Source organism: Carica papaya, chromosome 5 (genome assembly GCF_054855325.1).
Source record: "Carica papaya isolate Zhongbai chromosome 5, ASM5485532v1, whole genome shotgun sequence".
Lineage (NCBI taxonomy): Eukaryota > Viridiplantae > Streptophyta > Magnoliopsida > Brassicales > Caricaceae > Carica > Carica papaya.
Genome location: NC_142313.1, coordinates 13,388,660 through 13,413,900, shown reverse-complemented (window position 1 = coordinate 13,413,900; position 25,241 = coordinate 13,388,660). Strand labels below are relative to the sequence as shown.

At 38.9% G+C, this 25,241-nt stretch overlaps 2 protein-coding genes across 2 annotated transcripts; one reads left to right on the top strand and one right to left on the bottom strand.

The window, feature by feature from the left end:
- The first annotated feature begins 11,076 nt into the window (after positions 1–11,076).
- Positions 11,077–16,905, top strand: LOC110814149 (ABC transporter B family member 11-like). The gene is made up of 13 exons (XM_088219488.1): positions 11,077–11,235; positions 11,403–11,778; positions 11,890–11,944; positions 12,022–12,197; positions 12,314–12,535; positions 12,638–12,876; positions 12,959–13,487; positions 13,573–13,846; positions 14,054–14,919; positions 15,021–15,287; positions 15,375–15,638; positions 15,782–16,075; positions 16,512–16,905. Exons 2-13 carry the CDS (start codon positions 11,467–11,469, stop codon positions 16,836–16,838), a joined length of 3,825 nt encoding a protein of 1,274 aa, XP_088075614.1. The 5' UTR covers positions 11,077–11,235; positions 11,403–11,466; the 3' UTR covers positions 16,839–16,905.
- Positions 16,906–18,354: 1,449 nt separating this feature from the next.
- Positions 18,355–24,658, bottom strand: LOC110814183 (NEFA-interacting nuclear protein). Its single transcript, XM_088219489.1, has 8 exons — positions 24,539–24,658; positions 24,399–24,462; positions 24,216–24,290; positions 23,747–23,804; positions 23,263–23,318; positions 22,852–22,914; positions 22,183–22,251; positions 18,355–18,840 (listed from the first exon to the last, which is right to left on the bottom strand). The coding sequence occupies exons 1-8, from the start codon at positions 24,559–24,561 to the stop codon at positions 18,583–18,585; spliced, it is 666 nt and encodes a 221-aa protein (XP_088075615.1). The 5' UTR covers positions 24,562–24,658; the 3' UTR covers positions 18,355–18,582.
- Between the last annotated feature and the right edge of the window lie 583 nt (positions 24,659–25,241).

Genomic DNA, 25,241 nt, shown 5'->3' with positions numbered 1-25,241 from the left:
GAACTATGTGTATTAAAAATGTCAAATGCGGAAGCGTAATAAAAATTTTGATTAACATCCCTTATACTAAATCAAAAAGCGTGCTCAAACTATAAAAGAACAAACTAACTAAAAGAGAAACTCGAAAATAAAAGCTATAAATATAACTACGGAGTCTTCAGGCGTCCCCTTCGCCGTCTTCCTGCGGAACGGGCTCGGGAACAATGTCTTCCTGATCTGAAATGATTAAATAAGGAATGAGTTACACCAGCCCAGTAAAGACATCACATTATCTCACCGTCACGGAGGTAAAGGTGGGTAGAAAACACAAAAAAACCAATGAAGCATAATTTACAACAATTTCTTTTATCAATAATAAAATCATTTACTATCCACTTACCTCGGTGAAGTTCATAAAACAACATACGAAAGCGATAACATTATCATTATCATGAAATCATATGAACTGTATAACATAATACTTATCACGCCTTTTGCATTTCAATCATTACACAACATATTTTTCCTCATTTACGAGCCTACTAGTATCCATAGGGATTCATAGGGGTCCCGCTACCCGTGAACCCTTAACACTTGTAATCAGATTCCAGAGCCGTCCCCATACCCCGTCCGGTATGGGCGCCAAAACTATAAACCTCAATACCCCGTCCGGTATGGGCGCCAAAACACATAAGGTCTCCATACCCCGTCCGGTATGAGAGATCACAATCCCGGTAGGGTTCCCTACGAACCCGGTCCGTCCACCATCTCCCAGAATATCTAGTCAGGCTGACCACATTATACAATTATCAATTTACATAACATTTCATTCCCCTTTTCCTCAGTCAGCATCATCAAATCACACACAAACAAGCAAACTAGTAATTTATGCCAAATAAGACAACATACAACATCGGGTTCTCAGTCATTCAACCCATAATCAATAAAACAGTGATATATGCACACGAAACTATGAAATGAAAACATCAGACCTCATACTGCATTTAAAACTGTAAAATAGGCCAAACAACAGCTGACCGACAAATACACCAGACTCGGGCTCCATTAACGACCTTAAACAATCTCACACATCTATTGATTCATGAAATATCGTTTTAGCATTTATTGAACTTTAATACCGTGATAGGAAATAGGGTGAAGGGTCCTTACTTATTTTCGGGGTCTGAATACGGCTCTACAGTGCGCCTACAGGCTGTCCCTAATTTTTCCTGAATTTTTTCCTGGGAACTGAAACGCACTACTGGTATCTGCACGTGTCCCAAAAAATCCCAAATTAGACCCGGGACCCCTTTCGGCCAATATCACAATTCCGGCACGGCGGCTCCGCCGCTTGCGGCGGCGATTCGCCTCGGGTTGGCCGTTTTCGGCCGTTTCCGGCCGAATTCGGCCACACTTGCATCGGTCCCTGCGATAAAACAACCCTAGGACCCTCGGGGGGCCAAAAAATTACGAAAAACCAAAGCTTACCGGCGGTGGTGCTCTCGGGTGCGGCGGCTCTCCAGCGTGGTTCGTGTTTTGGTGATTTGGCTCCGATCAACCTGTAGAGAAAAGAATGGGGATCACGGTGATATAAAAATTGTATCAAATGGAGGCTGGGAAGGGCCTCATCGGAGGCAAAAATCGAGGAGGGGCGCGGCGGCGCCGCTGGGTTTCGGCCGTGTTTTTCGGCCATTTGGCCGAGAGTTTGGCTCCGATTTGGCCACAGGGGAACTCAGCATTGAAAAACGAGCCGGGAGTATGAAATTTACCTCGATCGGCGGTCGAAAAACTCCCCGGTGCGGCGGTGGGTGGCGGAGGCCGACTCCTTCGGCGTCTGGTTCGTCTTCTTCGGCAAGGGCTGGCGGCTAGGGTTTTTGTGGTCAGGTGTGGGGGGTTTATTCATACCCTTTGCCTTTTAATCACAGCCGTCCATCTTGATTTAATCTGGGCCGTTCGATCGCGATTTAATTTGGATTAAATTTGGGTCGTCCATCGCGATTAAATCTCGGCCATCCGTACTTGATTGAATCTGGACCGTCCGTGCGCACGCTTGATTTGGGCCGTCCGTGCGCGCGGGGACGCATCTGGGCCGTCCGATCGCGCGCACGCAGATCGCTCACGTGGCCCGTTCCCGGGTCGGCGTAGCCTTGCCACGTGGCAGGTCCTGGTTGGCCAGGGCTGCTGACTGGGCCGCTGACGTGGCTGCTGACGTGGCGCTGACGGGGCACAATTTTTTTAAATTGCGTTTTGACCCCCGATTTTCGATTTTCTTTTCAAAAATACCACCAGAATCCAAAATTTCACCCATTTTTCCAAAATCAATTTCAATTAAATCCAGATAATATTTTTACCCAATTTTATTATTATTATTATTTTTATTTTTATTTTTATTAAATTAAATTAAATTAAATAAATCAATTAAAATTCTAAAATTATAAAATAAACTAAATAAAATAAATTAATAATTAATAATAATAATAAAAATGATAAAATTAATGGGTGTTACAACTCTCCCCCCCCCCCTTAAAGAAATTTGGTCCCCCAAATTTGCTCTTACTCTTTGGTCGAACAAATGGGGATATTGAGCTCTAAATTCTGATTCCAGTTCCCAAGTAGCCTCTCTGGGCGTGTGGTTCTGCCACACGACCTTTACAAATGATATTTCCCGGTTGCGGAGTATTCTGCTCTCTCGGTCCGTGATACCGACCGGTACTTCTTCATAAGATAAGTCCTCTTGGAGTGGAAGCGGTTCATGAGCCAAGACATGAGAAGGGTCCGGGTTGTACTTACGTAGCATAGATACGTGAAACACGTTGTGAACTCGGAAGAGCTCGGGAGGCAGTGCTAGTATGTAGGCAGCGGTACCAATCTTGTCTAAGATTTCAAAGGGTCCAATATATCGGGGGTTTAATTTTTTCCTCCTGCCGAACCTACTAATTCCCTTGAAAGGAGTGACCTTAAGAAACACACGGTCGCCTTTCTCAAACGCTAGGTCTCTCCTCCGGATATCTGCATAACTCTTCTGCCTACTCTGAGCTGTCTGAATGTTCTTCTTGATTTTAACTATCTTGGATGTGGTCTCCTCTACCAACTCCGGGCCGAACAATCTTCTATCGCCCACTTCCTCCCAACAAATCGGTGACCTGCACGGGCGCCCATATAGTGCCTCATATGGAGCCATGCCGATACTTGCTTGGTAGCTGTTGTTGTAGGCAAACTCTATCAGGGGTAGATGGTCGTCCCAATGGCCCCCGGAGTCAAGGACACAAGCTCGGAGCATATCCTCAAGTGTACGAATTGTCCTATCTGATTGTCCATCAGTCTGGGGGTGGAAGGCAGTACTAAGAGACAGCTTTGTTCCCATAGCTTGCTGGAAGCTACTCCAAAATCGAGAGGTGAACCTGGGATCCCTGTCGGACACTACTGTTACTGGAACCCCATGCAATCTGACTATCTCCCGGATATACATCTTTGCCAACTTGTCCAATGAATCGGTCATCCTGATGGCTAGGAAGTGGGAAGACTTGGTAAGTCGGTCAACGATTACCCATATGGCATCGTGTCCTGAACGCGCCTTGGGTAGCCCCGATACGAAGTCCATGGTGATATGTTCTCACTTCCATTCCGGGATCGGTAAAGGCTGAACTAACCCACCTGGGCACTAATGCTCTGCCTTGACCTGCTGATATACCAAACATTTAGATACAAAGTCGGCTATGTCTTTCTTCATCCCATGCCACCAAAACTGGGGTCGCATGCTTTGGTACATTTTGGTGCTTCCTGGATGCATGGTAAACTTCGAGCCATGGGACTCTGTCATGATGTCCCTTTTTAACTCACTGTCATCTGGGACACACACCCTGTCTTGGAAACGAAGTAGTCCATCGGCAGATATTCGGAATTCTGAGCTCCCTCCCTGTTCTGCATCCTTCTTGCGGGCTACCAGGGCGGGGTCAACTGTCTGGGCTTCCCTTATCCTCTAAATTAACTCGGGCTGGACTGTCAGGCGGCCCAAACATGTGACTCTCTTCAGATCATGAAGTCGAACCTGTTGTGTGGCCCCAATTGGTCTGCATTCTGAAACCATCAAATGGGCTAAGATACCTGCACTTTTCCTGCTAAGGGCATCTGCTACCACGTTGCCCTTACCCGGATGGTATAAGATGTCACAATCATAGTCCTTAAGGAGTTTCATCCACCTTCTCTGACGCATGTTGAGATCCTTCTGAGTGAATATGTGTTTTAAACTCTTGTGATCGGTATAGATCTGAATGGTCTCTCCGTACAAATAATGGCGCCAGGTTTTCAAGGCATGAATGATTGCGGCAAGTTCCAAGTCATGGGTGGGATAGTTCTTCTCATGATTCTTTAACTGTCTGGACCCGTATGCTATAACCTTTCCATGCTGCATCAGGACACAACCCAGGCCCAGATAGGAGGCATCACTATAAACTGTATATCCTCTCGATCCACTCGGTAAGGCTAGCACGGGTGCAGTGGTCAACCGCTTCTTTAATTCTGAAAAACTTCTTTCGCAGTCTTCATTCCACTCGAACTTGGCATTCTTCTTTGTGAGTCGGGTTAGAAGAGCTGCTAGACTGGTGAATCCTTCAACGAACCTGCGGTAATAACCTGCCATTCCCAGGAAGCTACGGATTTCCTTAACTGATGTCAGTTTCTCCCAACCAAGTACCGCTTCAACCTTTTCATGATTCACTGATACCCCTTCCTTCAATATGATGTGTCCTAGGAAGGCAGTCTGCTCAAGCCAGAATCCACACTTACTCAACTTCGCATATAGCCTCTTGTTTCTAAGGACCTGCAAAACTTGGGCCAGATGGTGAGCATGCTCTTCTCTACTTTTTTAGTAGACTAAGATATCATCGATGAACACGATGACAAACTGATCCAAGAACTCTCTGAAAACTCTGTTCACCATATCCATAAAGATTGCCGGGGCATTGGTTAGCCCGAATGGCATGACTAGGAACTCATAGTGTCCGTACCTGGTTCGGAAGGCCGTCTTGGGGATGTCTTCTGTTCTTATCTTTACCTGATGGTAACCTGATCGTAGATCTATTTTAGAAAAGACCTGTGCACCCTGCAACTGATCGAAAAGGTCATCAATCCGGGGAAGAGGATATTTGTTCTTAATTGTTACCTTGTTTATCCCTCTGTAATCAATGCACAGTCTCAACGTTCCATCTCCCTTCCTTGCAAAAGTAACTCCGGCACCCCAAGGGGAAACGCTGTGTCTAATGAAACCACTGTCTTGTAACTCAGTGATCTGTTTCCTTAGTTCTTCCATCTCAATGTGGCTCATTCGGTAAGGAGCAACCGAGATGGGCTGGGTACCTGGCTGTAAGTCTATGGTGAACTCGACCTCTCTGTCCACTGGTAGACCAGACAGTTCATCCAGAAATACGTCTGCAAAGTCTCAGACTACTGGAATCTCTTGGATACAAACTTCTTTCTTGGGCTTACCTAGTTAGAGAAAATACAAGATTAAGGCACTGGGAATTAAGAAAACTTGCCATCAGGGAAAATCAGTACTAAATGATTTTATTAACTTGTAAATGGCTCCTCGTTGGGAGGATTAAATACAACCTTTTTGTTAAAGCAGTCTATAGTGGCGTGATACGTCGCTAGCCAATCCATTCCTAGGATTACATCAAAATCCCCCGTGTCTAACCCTATCAGGTCTACCCTCAGTTTCCTATCTGCTATCTCCACGGCACATGCCCTGTAGATAACCTCTCCTAGCAATGTTTCCCCCCCAGCGGTAGATACAAGCAACAATGAATCAAGTCTATCAGGTGATACACAAATTTTGGAAGCAAGAACATGTGAAACAAAAGAATGTGATGCACCAGTGTCAAACAAAACATGAGCAATGTGGCCAGATATAGTATACATACCATGTACCACGTCCGGGTCTGCGTCGGCATCCTTCTGGGTAAGCTTGTAAACTCTGCTCTGGATTGGAGGCCTTCTTTGATTCTGGTTCCTCGGGCATTCCCTTGCATAGTGCTGGGCACTGCCGCATATGCGACAGGTGTTGCTGAGGCGGTAGCAGGGTCGGTCTTCGTGATCCCTGCCGCAGTGCTGGCAGATCTTCCCACATGCTGCCCCCGTAGCCTGAGGAGGGGCCTGGATGGCGGGTCTGGGCCTCTTACTGGGTTGGACAGGCGCGGTAGGTGCTGGCCTGCGGAGCGAGACTGAGGGTCGGGAACTCCCCGCTAGCTGAGGGTGGGTGTCGAAACTCCTTTCTATGATCTGCGCCTTTGCTAGGACTGCTGAATATGTCTCGAGCTCCATTACCAGTAAGTGCTGTTTGATCTCCGGGCGGAGACCCCACTGGAATTTCCTGGCCTTTCGGCCCTCATCCATCAATGTCTCTGGGGCATATCGGCTCAGCTCCAGGAACTTACGGGCATACTCCGACACTGTCATGTTTCCCTGGACCAATTGAGCAAACTTCATTTCCTTTAGGTGTCGGATGTGTTTAGGGAGATACTCCGCGTGGAAGGCCGCTAAGAACTACTCCCAAGTAGCTGGTGTAGGCAGGGTGGTCCGCTTGAGCTCCCACCAGTGTACTGCTTCCCCTATCAGCATGTAGGAGGCAATGGCAGCCCTCTGCTCAGGAACTACTCCCAAGGTCTCGAAAGCTCTCTCAGTCTCTGCCAGCCAGTATTGGGCCTCTTCAAAAGAGGATCCCCCTATAAAAGTAGAAGGGTTCAGTCTTTTGTACCTCTCTATGAAGCCGGGGTCGATCAAGGAAGGAGCGGGGTCCCGAGGTAGAAGGACTGGGGCTGGCTGAGGGTGAACTTGGGGGCCCTGTGGTGGCACCTGCTGATGTGGTGGGGGTACTGGAATGTGTTGTGGCGGTGCCTGGTGGTACTGTGGCTGTGGTACCGGGTCGTACCGTGGCTGTGGTGCCGAGTGGTACTGTAGAGGAGCAGGCTCCTGCCGGGGTGGCTCGGGATCAGCCTGCTGTAGCGGGGGCTCAACCTGCGATAGCGGAGGAGGTCCGGGTAACTCCTTTCTCTCCTCTCGCCTTTTCTGGGCAGTTACGAGAGCTTCCACCATCTCAAATAGTCTGTCCAAATCCTCCCGAAGTGAATTATCTTGGGCCGCTCGGTTTAGTGGGGGCCTTCCTCTCCACATTTCCTTGTACCTGCATTCACAAGGAATGGTTGAGTAACGATCTATCGGTGAGTATTTCTCTAAGGCACTATTGTGTAAGGGATGGGTCCAAGGAAACTTGGCTCTGATACCAACTGTAACGGCCCCGAAATTTTAAAATAAAATATGTGTATTAAAAAGGTCAAATGCGGAAGCGTAATAAAAATTTTGATTAACATTTCTTACACTAAAACCAAAAACGTGCTCAAAGTATAAAAGAACAAACTAACTAAAAGAGAAACTCGAAAATAAAAGCTATAAATATAACTACGGAGTCTTCAGGTGTCCCCTTCGCCGTCTTCCTGCGGAACGGGTTCGGGAACAATGTCTTCCTGATCTGAAATGATTAAATAAGGAATAAGCTACACCAGTCCAGTAAAGACATCACACTATCTCACCGCACGGAGGTAAAGGTGGGTAGAAAACACAAAAAGACCAATGGAGAATAATTTACAACAATTTCTTTTATCAATAATAAAATCCTTTACTATCCACTTACCTCGGTGAAGTTCATAAAATAACATACGAAAGCAATAACATTATCATCATCATGAAATCATATGAACTGTATAACATAATACTTATCACGCCTTTTGCATTTTAATCATTACACAACATATTTTTCCTCATTTACCAGCCTACTAGTATCCATGGGGATCCATAGGGGTCCCGCTACCCGTGAACCCTTAACATTTGTAATCAGATTCCAGGGCCGTCCCCATACCCCGTCCGGTATGGGCGCCAAAACTATAAACCTCAATACCACATCCGGTATGAGGGTGAAACGGGCCGTCCCCATACCCCGTCCGGTATTGGCGCCAAAACACATAAGGTCTCCATACCCTGTCCGGTATGAGAGACCACAATCCCGGTAGGGTTCCCTACGGACCCGGTCCGTCCACCATCTCCCAGGATATCTAGTCAGGCTGACCACATTATACAATTATCAATTTACATAACCTTTCATTTCCCTTTTCCTCAGTCAGCATCATCAAATCACACACAAACAAGCAAATCAGTAATTTATGCCAAACAAGACAACATACAACATCGGGTTCTCAGTCATTCAACCCATAATCAATAAAACAGTGATATATGCACACGAAACTATGAAATGAAAACATCAGACCTCATACTGCATTTAAAACTGTAAAATAGGCCAAACAACAGCTGACCGACAAACACACCAGACTCGGACTCCATTAGCGACCTTAAACAATCTCACACATCAATTGATTCATGAAATACCGTTTTAGCATTTATTGAACTTTAATACCGTGATAGAAAATAGGGTGAGGGGTCCTTACTTGTTTTCGGGGTCTGAATACGGCTCTACAGTGCGCCTACAGGCTGTCCCTAATTTTCTCTGAATTTTTTCCGGGGAACTGAAACACACTACTGGTACCTGCACGTGTCGCAAAAAATCCCAAATTAGACCCGGGACCCCTTTCGGCCAATATCGCAATTCTGGCACGGTGGCTCCGGCGACGGTGCCGCCTCAAGCGGCGGCGATTCGCCTCGGGTTGGCCGTTTTCGGCCGTTTCTGGCCGAATTCGGCCATACTTGCATCAGTCCCTGCGATAAAACAACCCTAAGACCCTCGGGGGGCCAAAAAATTACGAAAAACCGAAGCTTACCGGCAGTGGTGCTCTCGGGTGCGGCGGCTCTCCGGTGTGGTTCATGTTTTGGTGATTTGGCTCCAATCAACCTGTAGAGAAAAGAATGGGGATCACGGTGATATAAAAATTGTATCAAACGGAGGCCGGGAAGGGCCTCATCGGAGGCAAAAACCGAGGAGGGGCGCGGCGGCGGCGCTGGGTTTCGGCCGTGTTTTTCGGCCTTTTGGCCGGGAGTTTGGCTCTGATTTGGCCACAGGGGAACTCAGCATTGAAAAACGAGCTGGGGGTATGAAATTTACCTCAATCGGCGGTCGAGAAACTCCCCGGTGCGGCGGCGGGTGGCGGCGGCCGGCGTCTGGTTCGTCTTCTCCGGCGAGGGCTGGCGGCTAGGGTTTTTGTGGTCAGATGTGGGGGGTTTATTTATACCCTTTGCCTTTTAATCACAGTCGTCCATCTTGATTTAATTTGGGTCGTTTGATCGCGATTTAATTTGGATTAAATTTGGGCCGTCCATCGCGATTAAATCTGGGCCGTCCGTACTTGATTGAATCTGGACCGTCCGTGCGCGTGCATCTGGGCCGTCCGTGCGCACGCTTGATCTGGGCCGTCCGTGCGCGCGGGGACGCATCTGGGCCGTCCGATCGCGCGCACGCGGATCGCCCACGTGGCCCGTTCCCGGGTCGGCGTGGCCTTGTCACGCGGCAAGTCCTGGTTGGCCAGGGCTGCTGACTGGGCCGCTGACGTGGCTGCTGACGTGGCGCTGACTGTGCACAATTTCTTTTAATTGCGTTTTGACCACCGGTTTTCGATTTTCTTTTCAAAAATACCCCCAGAATCCAAATTTTCACCCATTTTTCTCAAAATCAATTTCAATTAAATCCAAACAATATTTTTACCCAATTTTATCATTATTATTATTTTTATTTTTATTAAATTAAATTAAATTAAATAAATCAATTAAAATTCTAAAATTATAAAATAAACTAAATAAAATAAATTAATAATTAATAATAATAATAATAATAATGATAAAATTAATGGGTGTTACATTCTTAGTTATTATAATAACACTGTGTAGTTAATTTGTTTAAAAATATGTTCATATGATTAGTTTGATTATATTTTAATTTAAATTTTATTTATATAATTTTGATATTATACAAATTATTCCAAAAATCTCTTGATTATTGAAATTATTTTATATACTCAATATTTGATAATTAAATAACTGTAGTAATTCAATTTGCATTGTTGTATCAGAATAAGGATACTTTCCTATATTTAATTAAATTAAATTAAATTATAAAACATAATAAATAAAGTTTTAATCATTCTTACCAAGTACTTTTTATATCTTCTTACATCTTCATTCATGAGTAATGCAAATAAAATGTTATTAATAAAAATCACAATAAAATTTTTTGGAAATAATAATTATTTTCTTCACGAGTAATGCAAATTTACACTAAATTAGAAGAAAAATGATAAACCATTATTTAGATGGTTAAAGAGATCAAGAAGATGATGCAAAAAGTTTGAATTATTAATTTAATAATTATAAGAAAATCAATTTCAAAGTTTCAGAAAAAGAAACTTCAAAAAATATATTAAATTAAATTAAAAATAATCATTGCAAATCAAATGATTATTAAACTCAAACTATGAAATTAATGTCAAATAATTATTCTTAAATGAATTAAGCTAAAGAACAAAAAAAAATTAAGAAATTTATTATTTCTTAATTTAATTTAATTTAATTTAATATATTTTTCTCAAATCTTGAGCCTTACATTTTTTTGAACACGAATTCAATTTTAATTTGATTAAAATATTATTTTTATTCATTACATTGCAGTAACGCTGCAGTAATTTTATTAAGTTAAGTTAAGAAAAAACAATAACTATGAGTTGAATAATAATAATTGTAAAATTTTAAAATTAATGAAATTATACATATGTATATACATAGATTATATCGTCAATCTTAAAGGATATCGTATTATGGATAGAAACTAAAATAGTGAATTGGATGGACAAAACATTTTAAAATTACCAGCCTTCTAGATGTTCAGCGATTCTGCCGAATAACGAATACAAAATGCAAGCGGCAGTGCTCGTCAGTTTTTCTATTGAAGCGCATAAATTAAAGAACATGGTTTCTTTCTGATGACGAGGCATATACACACACAATATATATATATATAGAGAGAGAGAGAGATAGAGAGAGACAGAGGACATGTATTATAATGTAGGGACGTACAAAATCTTATTGGAAAAAAGAAATAAACAAATGGGGGCTGAAGACTTTTGAACCAGTCTGTGCTGCGGAAAGCGTGAAGTGAGACTCATAATGCTTGCTCTTTAAGGAATGAGCCAATATAAATTGTTCCTGAATTGATTAGAGAAATTGAAGAAGCTCCTCATCTTGGCTTGCCTTTTATTCTTTTGTCGGGTAAATCGTTCCTACTTTTTTTTTTCTCACGTTTCTCTTCTATTTTTGTGGGTTTACTTCATAATATGATTTTATGTCGTTATTATATGTATATATACATATAGCTACTATAAAATTGAAGCTTTGTTTATAATTTACTGGATTCATTAATTGACTGTCTTCTGCAGCTGTGATATAACTAGACTACGTATACAGAAAGTAGTTGCTATAAAATACTGTAGCAGCATCACAATGAGCTTGGAGGATGGGTTGAATGGTGCTATACCTTCACATGAAGCCAGCACATCAAAAGGGCTAGAGGTCAGCAAGGATGGGGACAAAGAATCAGAGAAGAAGAAAAGAGATGAGAAAACTAAGAGGGTTCCATTTTACAAGTTGTTCAGTTTTGCAGATTCACTTGACATCCTCTTAATGATCATCGGCTCAATAGGTGCCATTGGGAATGGGATCGGTACACCCATTATGACAATACTATTTGGTGATTTGGTTGATTCTTTTGGTCAGAATCAGAGTAACGGTGAAGTTGTCGGTGTGGTCTCCAAGGTAATAACACAAATTCTTGGTTTCTTGGATGTGAAGAAATGTCTTTTGAGAGGTTACTTATAGTTTCTTGGTACATATATATATATATATATATATGTATATTTATCTTAGGTGGCTTTGAAATTTGTATATCTGGGATTAGGGATTGCTGTGGCAGCCTTTCTTCGTAAGTAATCTCATGCCCTGAAAGTTTTGGTTGATCTGAATTTTGAGAGTTGAGAAAACTGATAATGTTTCTTTCAGAGGTAACTTGTTGGATGGTTACTGGAGAGAGACAGGCTGCTCGAATCAGGGGATTGTATCTAAAAACTATATTAAGACAAGATGTTGCTTTCTTTGATGTTGAGACAAATACAGGAGAGGTTGTAGGGAGAATGTCCGGTGATACTGTCCTCATACAAGATGCCATGGGCGAGAAGGTACTATAATACAATTCAAATAATTAAACTAAACTGAAACTAAATAATTTCTTTGTGTCTGATTGTTCTTAATATGAAATCCTCTTATTAACTTGGTCTTAGCTAATTTTGTGCAGGTTGGAAAATTTCTACAGCTGATATCAACATTCATTGGAGGATTTGTGATAGCATTTATTAAAGGATGGCTTCTTACCCTCGTCATGTTATCTTCTATACCTCTTCTTGTGATGGCTGGTGGAGCCATGGCCCTCATAATTTCGAAGATGGCATCTCGAGGACAAATTGCTTACGCAAATGCAGCCAATGTAGTTGAACAGACAATTGGTTCTATAAGAACGGTATATTACAGAGCGCATGTCAAAAGACTGCGAAGTACTTGATTTACTCGTCAACTTTGTTGGTTTTATTCCTCAAACATGATTCTATTTATTCCTATTCAGGTTGCATCATTTACTGGAGAGAAGCAAGCGATAAACAACTACAACAAGTTTCTTGTTACTTCTTATAAATCAGGTGTTTATGAAGGGTTGGGTGCTGGATTAGGTATTGGAATGGTGATGTTGATATTTTTCTGCAGTTATGCTTTGGCTATATGGTTTGGTGCAAAGATGATTCTGGAGAAAGGATATACTGGGGGTGAAGTCCTTAATGTGATCATCGTTGTGACCACTGGTTCATTGTGAGTTTCATTTTGAAGCAGACAAATATGAATTTCTTTTATTAAATTTTATCGGATATGAAGTTATTATCATTTGCTTCAGGTCTCTTGGACAAGCATCTCCCTGCATTAGTGCATTCGCTGCTGGTCAAGCAGCAGCATATAAAATGTTTGAGACAATTGAAAGAAAACCAGAAATAGATGCTTCTGACATAAAAGGAAAGATATTGGATGATGATATACGAGGCGATATAGAGCTGAAGGATGTATATTTCAGTTACCCAGCTAGACCAGATGAACAAATATTTAATGGTTTCTCTCTTTCCATCCCAAGTGGCACAACTGCAGCTTTGGTTGGGCAAAGTGGAAGTGGGAAGTCTACAGTGATTAGTCTGATAGAGAGATTTTTTGATCCACAAGCTGGTGAAGTTCTAATAGATGGAATCAACCTGAAAGAGTTCCAACTTAAATGGATTAGAAGCAAAATTGGTTTGGTGAGCCAAGAACCTGTGCTCTTTACATTCACTATAAAAGATAACATTGCATACGGGAAGGCTAATGCAACTATTGAAGAGATAAGAACTGCTGCAGAGCTAGCAAATGCTGCTAAGTTTATTGATAAACTACCTCAGGTCAGCTTTCAGTTTCAAATCTAGCTATTTCCAAAGACATTTGTATAAATTTTTTTTTTTTTAAAGCTTTTAATGATATTAATAGGGTCTAGACACAATGGTTGGAGAGCATGGAACTCAGCTCTCTGGTGGACAAAAACAAAGAATTGCGATAGCAAGAGCCATATTGAAAGATCCACGTATTTTGCTTCTAGATGAAGCTACAAGTGCACTTGATGCAGAATCCGAGAGGATAGTTCAGGAAGCATTAGACAGGATTATGGTCAATCGAACAACTCTCATTGTTGCCCATCGCTTGAGCACTGTGAGAAATACTGATATGATTGCTGTCATTCATCGAGGAAAGATGGTTGAAAAAGGTATATCATTGTTATTGTTCAATTTACATGGAGAGCAAATTATATATGAATATTAACTTCTGCCTATATTTTCCATGGTTTAGTACTTTGTCCTATCAATTAGTTGGTCATACAACCTCTTTCTTTTTTGTCAATCAATCAGGTTTAGTACTTTGTCCTATCAATTAGTTGATCATACAACCTCTTTCTTTTTTGTCAATCAATCAGGTTCACATTCGCAACTGCTCAACGATCCTGATGGAGCATACTCTCAACTTATACGTTTACAAGAAATAAATGAAGAATCAGGAAATGCAGCAGATGACCAAAATAGATCAGAATCTTTTAAACAATCAAGTCTGAGAGGGTCGTTGGGACGATCCATTAGTCGAGGATCATCTGGAATAGGAAGCAGCAGTCGCCACTCATTCTCAGTCTCATATGGGGTACCTACAGGATTTAATGTTACCGATACTGTACCAGTAGACCAACATGTCCCTTCAATAGAACAACCTCCAAAGATCTCCATCCGTCGCCTTGCTGCCCTCAATAAGCCAGAGATTCCAGTTCTTCTACTTGGCACAGTAGCTGCAGTAGCCAATGGAGTAATACTTCCTATTTTTGGCATACTAATCTCCAGTGTAATTGAGATATTCTTTAAACCACCTCATGAACTGAGAAAAGATTCAAAATTCTGGTCAATAATTTTTCTGGTGCTTGGAATAGCATCACTATTGGCTTCTCCGGCGCAAAAATACTTATTCTCCGTAGCTGGCTGTAAACTGATACAACGGATTAGATCAATGTGTTTTGAGAAGGTAGTTCACATGGAGATTGGTTGGTTTGATGAGATTGAACACTCGAGCGGAGCAATTGGTGCAAGACTCTCTTCAGATGCAGCTACTATTCGTTCTCTAGTCGGAGATGCATTATCTCAAATGGTTCAAAATATTGCATCAGCAGTTGCAGGACTGGTGATTGCTTTTGTAGCAAGTTGGCAGTTGGCTTTCATTATCCTTGCACTGATTCCTCTCATAGGCATCAATGGATTCATTCAGGTAAAATTCATGAAAGGATTCAGTGCTGATGCAAAGGTACGTCAATGCTCACATGTTAAGTACCAAACATTTAAAAACCTTTAGAATTTTAAAGCTCATTGTGTTTTTAAATTTTGCAAATCATTAAATTTTTGCAGATGATGTATGAGGAGGCAAGCCAAGTTGCTAATGATGCAGTTGGAAGTATAAGAACAGTTGCTTCTTTCTGTGCTGAGGAGAAAGTGATGCAATTATACAAAAAGAAATGTGAAGGCCCCATTAAAACAGGGATAAAGCAAGGGTTTATCAGTGGAATTGGTTTTGGAATATCTTTCTTCTTATTGTTTTCAGTGTATGCAGCCAGTTTCTATGCAGGAGCTCGTCTGGTTGAGGCCGGGAAAACAAAATTCTCAGATGTTTTCCTAGTGAGTCATCTATTAGCTCCATTAACATGTTCTCCCATATAAAAGTTTTTTTGACTTGCTAACGACTAAATATTTTATGTTTCACAGGTTTTTTTTGCTTTAACAATGGCAACTGTTGGAATTTCTCAGTCAAGTTCCTTAGCTCCTGATTCTAGCAAAGCTGAGACTTCAGCGGCATCAATATTTTCAATTATTGACAGGAAATCATTGATTGATCCTAGTGATGAATCTGGAAAAACATTACAAAATGTCAAGGGAGACATTGAGCTTCATCATGTAAGCTTTAAGTATCCATCCAGGCCAGATATTCAAATTTTCCAAGATCTTAGCTTGACAATTCGTTCAGGAAAGGTAATAATCAAGCTACACAAATCTGTGTTTTACTTATCTTTCAAGCAAAACAAACATGACTTAAAAATCCAACGGTGACATTTCATTTTTAGTCCAACATAGTTTTGAAGTCTACAGATTATATTCCTATCAATATCTTTCAGACAGTTGCTCTGGTTGGAGAAAGTGGGAGTGGAAAATCAACAGTGATATCATTGTTGCAAAGATTCTATGATCCTGATTCTGGTCATATTACACTTGATGGAGTTGAAATTCAGAAGCTACAGCTTAAGTGGTTGAGGCAGCAGATGGGTCTTGTTGGCCAAGAACCAGTTTTGTTCAATGACACAATTCGTGCCAACATTACGTATGGAAAGGAAGGAAATGCAAGCGAGGCAGAGATATTAGCTGCTTCAGAATTGGCCAATGCTCACAAATTCATTAGTAGCTCGCAACAGGTTAGAACATCATGCTTTTACTGCACTCTTAAAATTTATATGCATTCAACTACTCTGTTAATTTATTTTGTTGGTTATATCTTTGTTTTTGGTTGATTGCCCTACAAGAAAATGAGTTGGAATGTGTAATCTATTTACTCATAATCAACAAAGAAGCTCAAAATTTTTCAGGAGATCTACCATGACCAAGGGTAGGGAAATTATTTTTGGCAATATATATAATCATTAATGAGACTGGCAGAATGTCGATTCCAAAAATATCAATTATGACAATAGCAAGAAAAAGCAGAAGTTTCAGACATTTAATTTGCGTGGCATGCCTGTGCTATATTTATATGCGCCAACCTCTGTTTTCAATTCCACAAGCTAGGGCCAAACAATTACTTGGAAGAGTTATATTATGCATAGATTCTAATTCTAATAAGAAAAATTACAGGGATATGATACAGTAGTTGGAGAAAGAGGTGTGCAATTGTCAGGTGGGCAAAAGCAACGTGTAGCTATAGCTAGAGCTATAATAAAAAATCCGAAGATATTGTTATTAGATGAAGCAACCAGCGCCCTTGACGCCGAATCAGAGCGTGTGGTTCAAGACGCGTTGGATCGGGTGATGGTGAATCGGACAACAATAGTAGTGGCTCATCGGTTATCTACTATCAAGAATGCAGATGTTATAGCCGTTGTTAAAAATGGAGTTATTGTAGAGAAAGACAGATTTTATGCCTCTTTGGTAGCACTTCATATGAACAGTTCAAGAAACTAGTTATATTTGTTGTTTTCTGATAATTGACATTTACTTCAGGTAACTAATTAATTCCAGTCTTAAGTGATTCTGTATTTTATTAAACACAAATCTATACCCTTAAAATATCTAAAATTTATATAAGGGTTTTAATTGGAGTTTTACCAAAGAAATCCTTCAATTATGAATTTATTAATATGTAAAAACGTCATGCATGACGAAACGACACCAAGTATCACAACCTCGTTTCCAAAGAAACGACAAAGGGTACGGATCATATCAGACAGTGTTTATTAATTGTAGAAAACTAATTAATTAACTTGACAATTCAACAATTTACCTAATCACATTAATTAATTAGTCTAACAAGCTATCGTGACTGATGTGCTTACCTCAACCAACAAACACTACAACACGTGTGACACTCTGCCCTTTTACTATAATAAGAAAATAGAGCCACAGGTCTACTTGAATTACATAAATACCCACCAGACAATATTAATTCAAATTTTTTTTTTTAAATCACCAACGAGAATCTGACATTCTGAGAAAGACAAGAAGATATATAAAATACAACTCTAGATAGATACACTGCTCACTACATACCCACCCAAGAAGTCAGATGTTTGCAGTCCCTGACTCAGATTTCTCAAGAGTTGTTTATTTTTTGTTAGGTCAACAAAAAAAAAAAAAAAAAGAAATTGTATGTCAAAGGCTACAATTAGTATATGACTTACGATGGGCTTCATTGATTATTTTATGTTCTAGTTCATATTGTAAAGAGAACAGTTTTTCTTTTCTTTTAGATTTAACTAAATAAAATAAAATTTTCTTATCCTCAAAAGGCAAAATCTTCCTATACGTAAGACATCACCCAGAAACTTCATTAACTACTATAAGCCTAAAACAAAATGCACACGTACCCCAGACCTTTATTTTCCAACCACCCAGATTTCTTCCTATCATCACAGAAGACTCATGTTCACCAAGGTCCAGGGCCCTACTACTTGCATTGACATTACACAATTGACAATTTACTATTTCCCAACAAATAAGAAAAGGAAGAAACAAATAAGAAGTTTTGAGTTCAGGATTTACCAGACTCAGCTACAAAAATAGCATCCAATAGTCCAATGGGAGATCAGATCCCCTTCCTTTTCGGGTAGAGTGCTCTGTTTGATTACCGAGAAAACAAGTCATGAGTCCAATGCAGTGATACACCAAACTTACAGGCCTCCATAAAATTCATAGTAGATCAAGTATGAATATCCACTGAAACATATGGGAAAAGGAAAAAGGAAAAAGGAAATGTTCAACCAATTTAAAGGAATTCAGCCTCACAAACCACTGCAACTAAGAGAAAAAACTTACGAGATTTTCACTTCTATTTTTAAGAAAAGTTACATCATAGAAATAAAAATGTTCATTGAAAAGAGAGAACGAAGACTTGTTTTCTTCTGAAAAAGAAAATAATAAAATAAATTTTCCTTAAAAAATCATAATAAAATATAAACACTTCAAGTTACTACATATAGAGTTGGGAGAGAAGCACTTTTTTCCCTCACGGGGCTGTTTATAAATAACTAGTAAACAACCTACTTGTACAAGTGTCAAACATGTAGAAGGTAGAGTGATGCTTGCTACACAAAAGGCCCTAGCTTCAGGCCTTTACAAATAATTGTGCATGCACTGTATACAGAGAACAGAATTTAAGAAATTGAATTAATCAATTACAACCCTTCATGAGAGATTACACATAAAATTGCTAGTCATCGTCCTCACTTTCATCACTGTATGAAACTAAACCTGAGGTAACAACATCATGGGATTTATTAGTATCGCCATTAGGAGTTTTTGTGGAATCTGAAGATTTCTTGGTACTACTATCGAGTTCTTTTGCTGTGTCTGAAGGTTCTTGAACACTTTCCTGATCCATCTTTGCTTTTTTTCTCTGCGGCTTAACTTTTATAATCATATTCAATGGAGCAGCGGCCGGATGCTTCTTCGCAACAGAAATTTGTGACTGTACATGCAAAAAGGCAGAACAAAGCAGCACTTAGAAATAAATTATTTTGAGATAATAAAAATGATAGCACTAGTCATTGGTGGTGGACATCAAAAGCAAAAGCCACATCACGCTTAACTGCTCAAACAAAGGTCAATATGAGAATTAACCTGATAAGTCAACTTGATTGCCCAAATATATGAGACAATTACTAGAATAAACCTTGAATCTTTATCAAATCCATTCGTAAATCCAACTTAATTCAAGTAGAAAATGATGAAACTCTTAACTTAAAATGACAAAAAATGACCACATAGAACTCATACAGAATTGAAATAATGCATTCTAAAGCCCATATTGATGCCATTTGGAATATATAAATCTAATTTCACGTAAAAATTCATATGAAGTCAATATATTCTTTATGATAATATGAATACAGTCTTTTAGTTAACCTAAGAAAGAATTTTGTACAAGAAATGGAAAAGTTTGAGGTCTTAGCTATATTGATTTTTTTTTTCTGAAATGTATATTGACAATTTAGTCAATAGGATAATGGTAGTCAATGTGATAACAGAGGTGGTCAACTGCAGGGTAGCCCTCAGCAGGCGCCGACAGTGACCAGCAGTGTTTAGTGGACAATGATAGAGGTAGCCAGAGATTTGCCCAGAGCTGGGCAATGACTGGTAGAATGATATTAGTTTGTGGTGGCCTGAGGTAAGCCCAATCAAGAGTAGGTAGGAGCCAACAAGGATCAATGTTATAGACTATAACAAAATTTAGACATCATGAGTATTTTTGTACTCTGTAAGTTTTGAGTTACAAAAACAGATCAGACATATCAAACAGATCAAGAAATTAGACATATGAAAGATTCAGTTAGAATAAAGTCTAATTGGCTACAAGGAAGTCTCTATTTTATATTTAGTTTTATATGGAGTTGTTCATTTATGAGAAACCTTAGGAGTAGTTTTATACTCTTATCTTATGCTGAAAATGCATTATAATCAGTTCAGGCAATAAAAGCATTATGAAAAATTATTAAATTTTCAAGTATTCTTACTCAAAGATAATGTTGCATGCTCCCACAACAAGCCCAAACCAAAAAGAAAACTCCAGATGCAGTATTCTACAAATATCTTTATGATTTTTCAGTTTCAAACCTATAACCAGATCCAGAACTAAGGAACAAACAAAATGGTAGCAGTGTCTGGCTCTGGGTGCTTTGCGTTCTTTTCGAAAACGATTTGAGTCTTCCTCAAATTGTATTAGGCTGACACAGTGCAAGACCATCTAAAAAGAGGGAAAGATTGCAATGCTCAGTGTAGTATCACAAATTATCATGTCATATGGAGTTGTCGCTTGATATGTCAACTCTTCTCCAGGAGGAGATTGACGAATATTCCATGGAAACATTTCAACGGTAACGCACTTTAAGGTTTGGCCCATCCATCTGGAGCACCAAATCAAAAGAGTTGGCGAAGACAAGACAGAATGGGTCGTGGAAAAATACAGGCAGCAATTTAAGCAGTTGGTGGCTAGGTCTCTCATTCCTGATCAAGTTAAGATTTTCTTGAGTGGGTTGCAGGATTGGTTCACAGTAAAGGTCATCCTCCGCATCTAACCAGCAATGTGAGGTTGGTGCATCTGCATTTGAGCATGGGAGATCGCAGCATTCACAATTCAACGAGTTTTTGGCACTCTTTACCTAGATTCTCTTCTAACCCATGTCAGCTTGTGAAAATGTTGTCTAGGGTATTGATGGGAGATTGTAGACTGAAGGATTGTGCTTTCACTGTGATGAAGCTAGATGGTTGGACATCAATGAATAAAGAAGCTGCTTTTGTTGGAGGAATTGGCCGATTCGAAGATTAACAGCAAATCAAGCCTAAAAATTCAGTCACGTTTTCCAATAGACACTTGAGGAGGACAAGCACATTTTAAAGGAGAGAAATATGCTATGGGCTATAAGAAAAATAAGAAAAATTACTATTTTAATCATTGATTATATCACAAAGAGGTCCCAAAAACTTTTTCATTATATTTTGGTCTTTGAACTTGTAAAACTATTTTAATCCAATTGTTTACTTATTTTGAAAAAAAAAATTAATTCAATTTTTTACTACAATTGTAAAAATATTGACAAAATTTGCTTTTGTTTGCCAGTATTTTATTTCTGTAAAGTTTAAAAGTTATAACAATTGAGGCCTTGATAAACTCAATAAGAAACTAATTTTGTTTTATTTTAAACATACTAGTGATGATAATAGACAATAAGGAAAAAGAGAATGCCTGCAACCATTTTCTAGAAATTCTTTTTTCAAAATTTCATGTTAAATACATTTTTTTGAAGGGTGACTTGGACAATTTTATTAAAGCAAGAGAATTATTACAAGAAAAGTAGGGCCTTCCGTCACTCAAGATGGAAATAACTTTGATTGTCTCTATTAAAAAGTTTCATTGAAAAATCAAGTTTTAAAATGATTTCACAACTTCAATGTCCAAACTGTAACAAAAAAAAAAAAATTTCTGAACTTAACTACAACATAAGCAATAATTGAAGAATAAAACTAATAATTTATCCTAAAAATAAACAGCAGCTAAGAACATGTCAACACTTTCTTTATTGTTTTAGAACTTCCATTAGTTTCAACTTCTTAAGAACTTCTTGATCTTTCTGGTTGTGTGCTACAATCAAATTCTCAAGTATCATGTTTAAGAGTTCTTACGTGTGATATCTAGGATTATCTTCAAATTTTAAAGTTGGAAAATTAACCATACTTTTTTCTAGATCACAAAAAATAATCTTCAAAGTGCCCGTGTGTCTTAGCCCAAAGACATGCCAAAAAAAAAAACAATCTATCCAAAAGAAGCAAAAGGGAGAGAAATGGTCCCTAAAAGTCTAGACTTCCTCTCCAACCAATTCACCCACAACCCAACAGAAAAAGCTTTGCACCAAAAAGACTTAACCTTCTTTGTCCTATAAACACCACGAAGAGCAGAAGAAAGAAATGCCCGCAGATAAGAAAGAGAAACTCACAAAACTCAAAGACTGTTATGATTGTTATCGAGATATTATGTTGATACAAAGATTCAAGATCACTGCTTTGGGTTCCTTGTTAACCTTTCCTGAGTTTGTACACAACTCTCTTTTCCTACATCAACTACCCTATTTGATATGGAATCCACATTTTGTAGGGTAGTTCACTATCCTCCCTGCCAAGCTTCCCGAAGACAATATAGGATTAGTGTACGAACTCAACAAACATGGACTTAACGTAGATCACAAGGTCTGGAAACAGGACATACATGAATTTTTTCTAAGTACAAGAATATAAATAAGCTTAATAGGAAACTCACCTTGACTGCAGGAGGTGCCGGGTTTTCCTTCAGTTCTTGCACAATAGTTGACTGTGCTGTCACTGCTGCCTGAAGAAGAAAACCCCACAAATACCAATAGATATAAATCAGAAAGTGAACCATGAGAACAAGTAACTTTTAACATAATTATGTAATATCCTATTGCTATGAAGACATCTCTGTACCCTGCAGAATCTAGCACTAAGTAGAAAATAACTTCATACGCAATGAACCTAGTATTTTATTGTTTTAGCAATAACACAAAGTGATAACATATACAGTTATACGTAACACACAATATTCTCACCAAAGATTAAATTGCTATACAAGAATAAAAAGAAAAAGAAGATCAAACTTGTTACTGTCTCTTTCTTGATGAAGCAAATGCAGCCTTTTCAAGTGCTCTTTTAAGATTCTCAAACCACAAAGGGACACATTCTAATATCGTAGAGTATTCAAACAAGACAGTCTATTGCATACATTGAGAAATTGCAAACTACAAAACCTACAATAACAATTAAGTGAATTACAAAGTCAAAGAAAAACTCAGAACTGTTTCACCAATCAGTTTTTACCTTATTGGAGGAAAGGAAAGGAGTAATAGCCCATGTTATGAAATTTTCAATCTAAGAGAAATTTCAATTTTTCCAGATTCAACAGAAAAGTTACCTGGAAACTTCGTAGCTGTTCAGCTTCTTCATCTGCCACTTGTTGTTCATATTCCCTCCTTGACTAATGAACAACAAAAACATGATAAGAGAGTAACATAAACAATTTCTGATAATGAGCACAAGCAAATAATAACATTCTTTTCATAAAGGGCGGAAGAAACAAGGCACAACTATTTCCTTAAGCATTTAAACAGTTGTGCTAAAACAGTTTGATTTCTTCTCAAAAAATATTTGCAGTTCAGGATACATCAGGGAAAAAAAAGAAAAGAAAAACTAAAAATTGACACGAATTACGTGCCCAACAAACATTCTATTGACATTTAAAAATCTAGTTAATTAAACTCAAATTCAAAATGTTTCAAATGCTAGAAATAAAGTCAGATATTTAATTATATCATAATGGCCTCACCAACTCTAATTTATCGAGAAACTCAGTCTCATCTTCATCCAAAGCTTTTGGTGGCCCTGCAATGAAGGAAGTGGTCCAAAAAGTCTTTTAAGTGACCAATGATTTATCCCCACTAGTAACCAGGGAAGGCAAATTCCTTTATACTGAGTCAAGCCAAAAATGAGCAGTGAAAATGTCCCTTTGCAGCAAGAAATCCCAGCGCACAACTAGCACAATCGTGTGGCGTGATAACAAAGCAGAAATAATAGAAAAGGTGTCTTTTAATCCTTAGAAACAGGTTGTTGTATGCATTATGAAAGAAGGAAAAAGTGGAAGTTTCAGTTATCTTTTAACACCTTGTGAGCAAGATTAAGTACCATAATGATTAAGTGCCATGAACTAAGGCGCTCATCAATACCCCCCCCCCCCCCCCCCCCACAAACTTTGCAATATAAGAACAGTGGAACAAAAGAATACTGGTCATACTACAGATTTCAAAACTCACTGTGCTTGAATCGTTCATTAAATTCTGCATCCTTCTTGTCTTTATTCTCCTTTAGAATCTGCATTGAGGGGAAACCTTTTTAAGAAGTAAAATTATTGAAATCTTACGAATCAAAAGGAAACTTTCTAGAAATTCAATGGGCAAAACCTAAACTTCAGTTAACTGAAGAAGTACAAAACGATAGTATTACTTCACATTCACATGCTACTGATGAGTGAAAAAACTGACAAAAGAATCATCTATATGCCAAAAAAATTAATTCTCAGTAAATGCAAAATGCACCTGAACGAGATATTCAATAAAATTGGAAAAGTCTCAATGAAACATGCGGGAACATTGAATTGCGGAAACATTGAGTTGAAGCATCATTCGACTAAAATGTTATTAACATCAGATAAACTTGCTCAAACCCAAGAACGATAAAGAAGATTAATTTTTTCAAGTAAAAAGAAAAAAGAGAGGCAAAAACCTCATAGAGAGTCCTATCCCTCTGTAGAGTGCCATCTTCTACCCGCGCCCCTCTCGTTCTCTTAGCTTCATCTAACTGCCATGGACGACGTTAAAAACAAGATTAATTAAAATATACTGAAATTTAGGGCTTAACGATTAGGGGAGAAAATAAAAAGTAAAAAAACAGTCAAGAAAGAACTACCTGCTCCTCGGAAACGAAATTCATTAACCTGATAGGCTGGCTTGATTCTTCAGCCATCTTTGCTCTGCACTTTCACGCCTCAAAATCAAACGGGTCTTTAATCACTGCTTTTAATTAACAAGACGGAAATCAAATAGTACATGAGCGGAAGCATGTTACTCATCGGGGCTGCACCTTCAGCGTCCGGAACGCCAGGATTTTTGGCTTGGGGACGACGAAATTATCAGATTGCATTTGCACCAACTGGGCCTTGGGCCATCACGAGATTTCTAGAAGTGGATTAATAGTGTTTTATTGGGCATGTAAACACAAGCCTTTAGCTCTGATGCAAAAAGGTAGTTTAATGGGCTGTTTGACTGCAACTCCTGCGTTTGAAATAGTTTCTACTAATAACAATAGCTTTCCAATTAAAATTAATAGAGTCCATATTTTAACAAATTTGGGATTCCCCCCTACATTGAATGGTTTAATCTCAGTTACTACTATAATTATTATTTTTTATTTTTTTAATAATATAAAAAAAATAAAATACAATATTCAACTTTTAAATTCATTGAAACTTACTTATAAAAACATCACTCACACATACGTACAAAATAAAACAGTAAAAATAGATATTGTCATATACATCATGATGAAGTGGTACTCTTTAGCTGTTCATCTTACATATAATAACATTTTTATTACTATATAGTTTTATTAGAAACCATTATAATGAATCAAAATATTAGATATTGTCTCATAATATTTTAATTTATTTCTCGCATAGATTTTCGTCCATTATATATTTTATGATTCGTTATAGTTTTTTGTGAATTGAGTGTATTAATTGCATATTAAGTA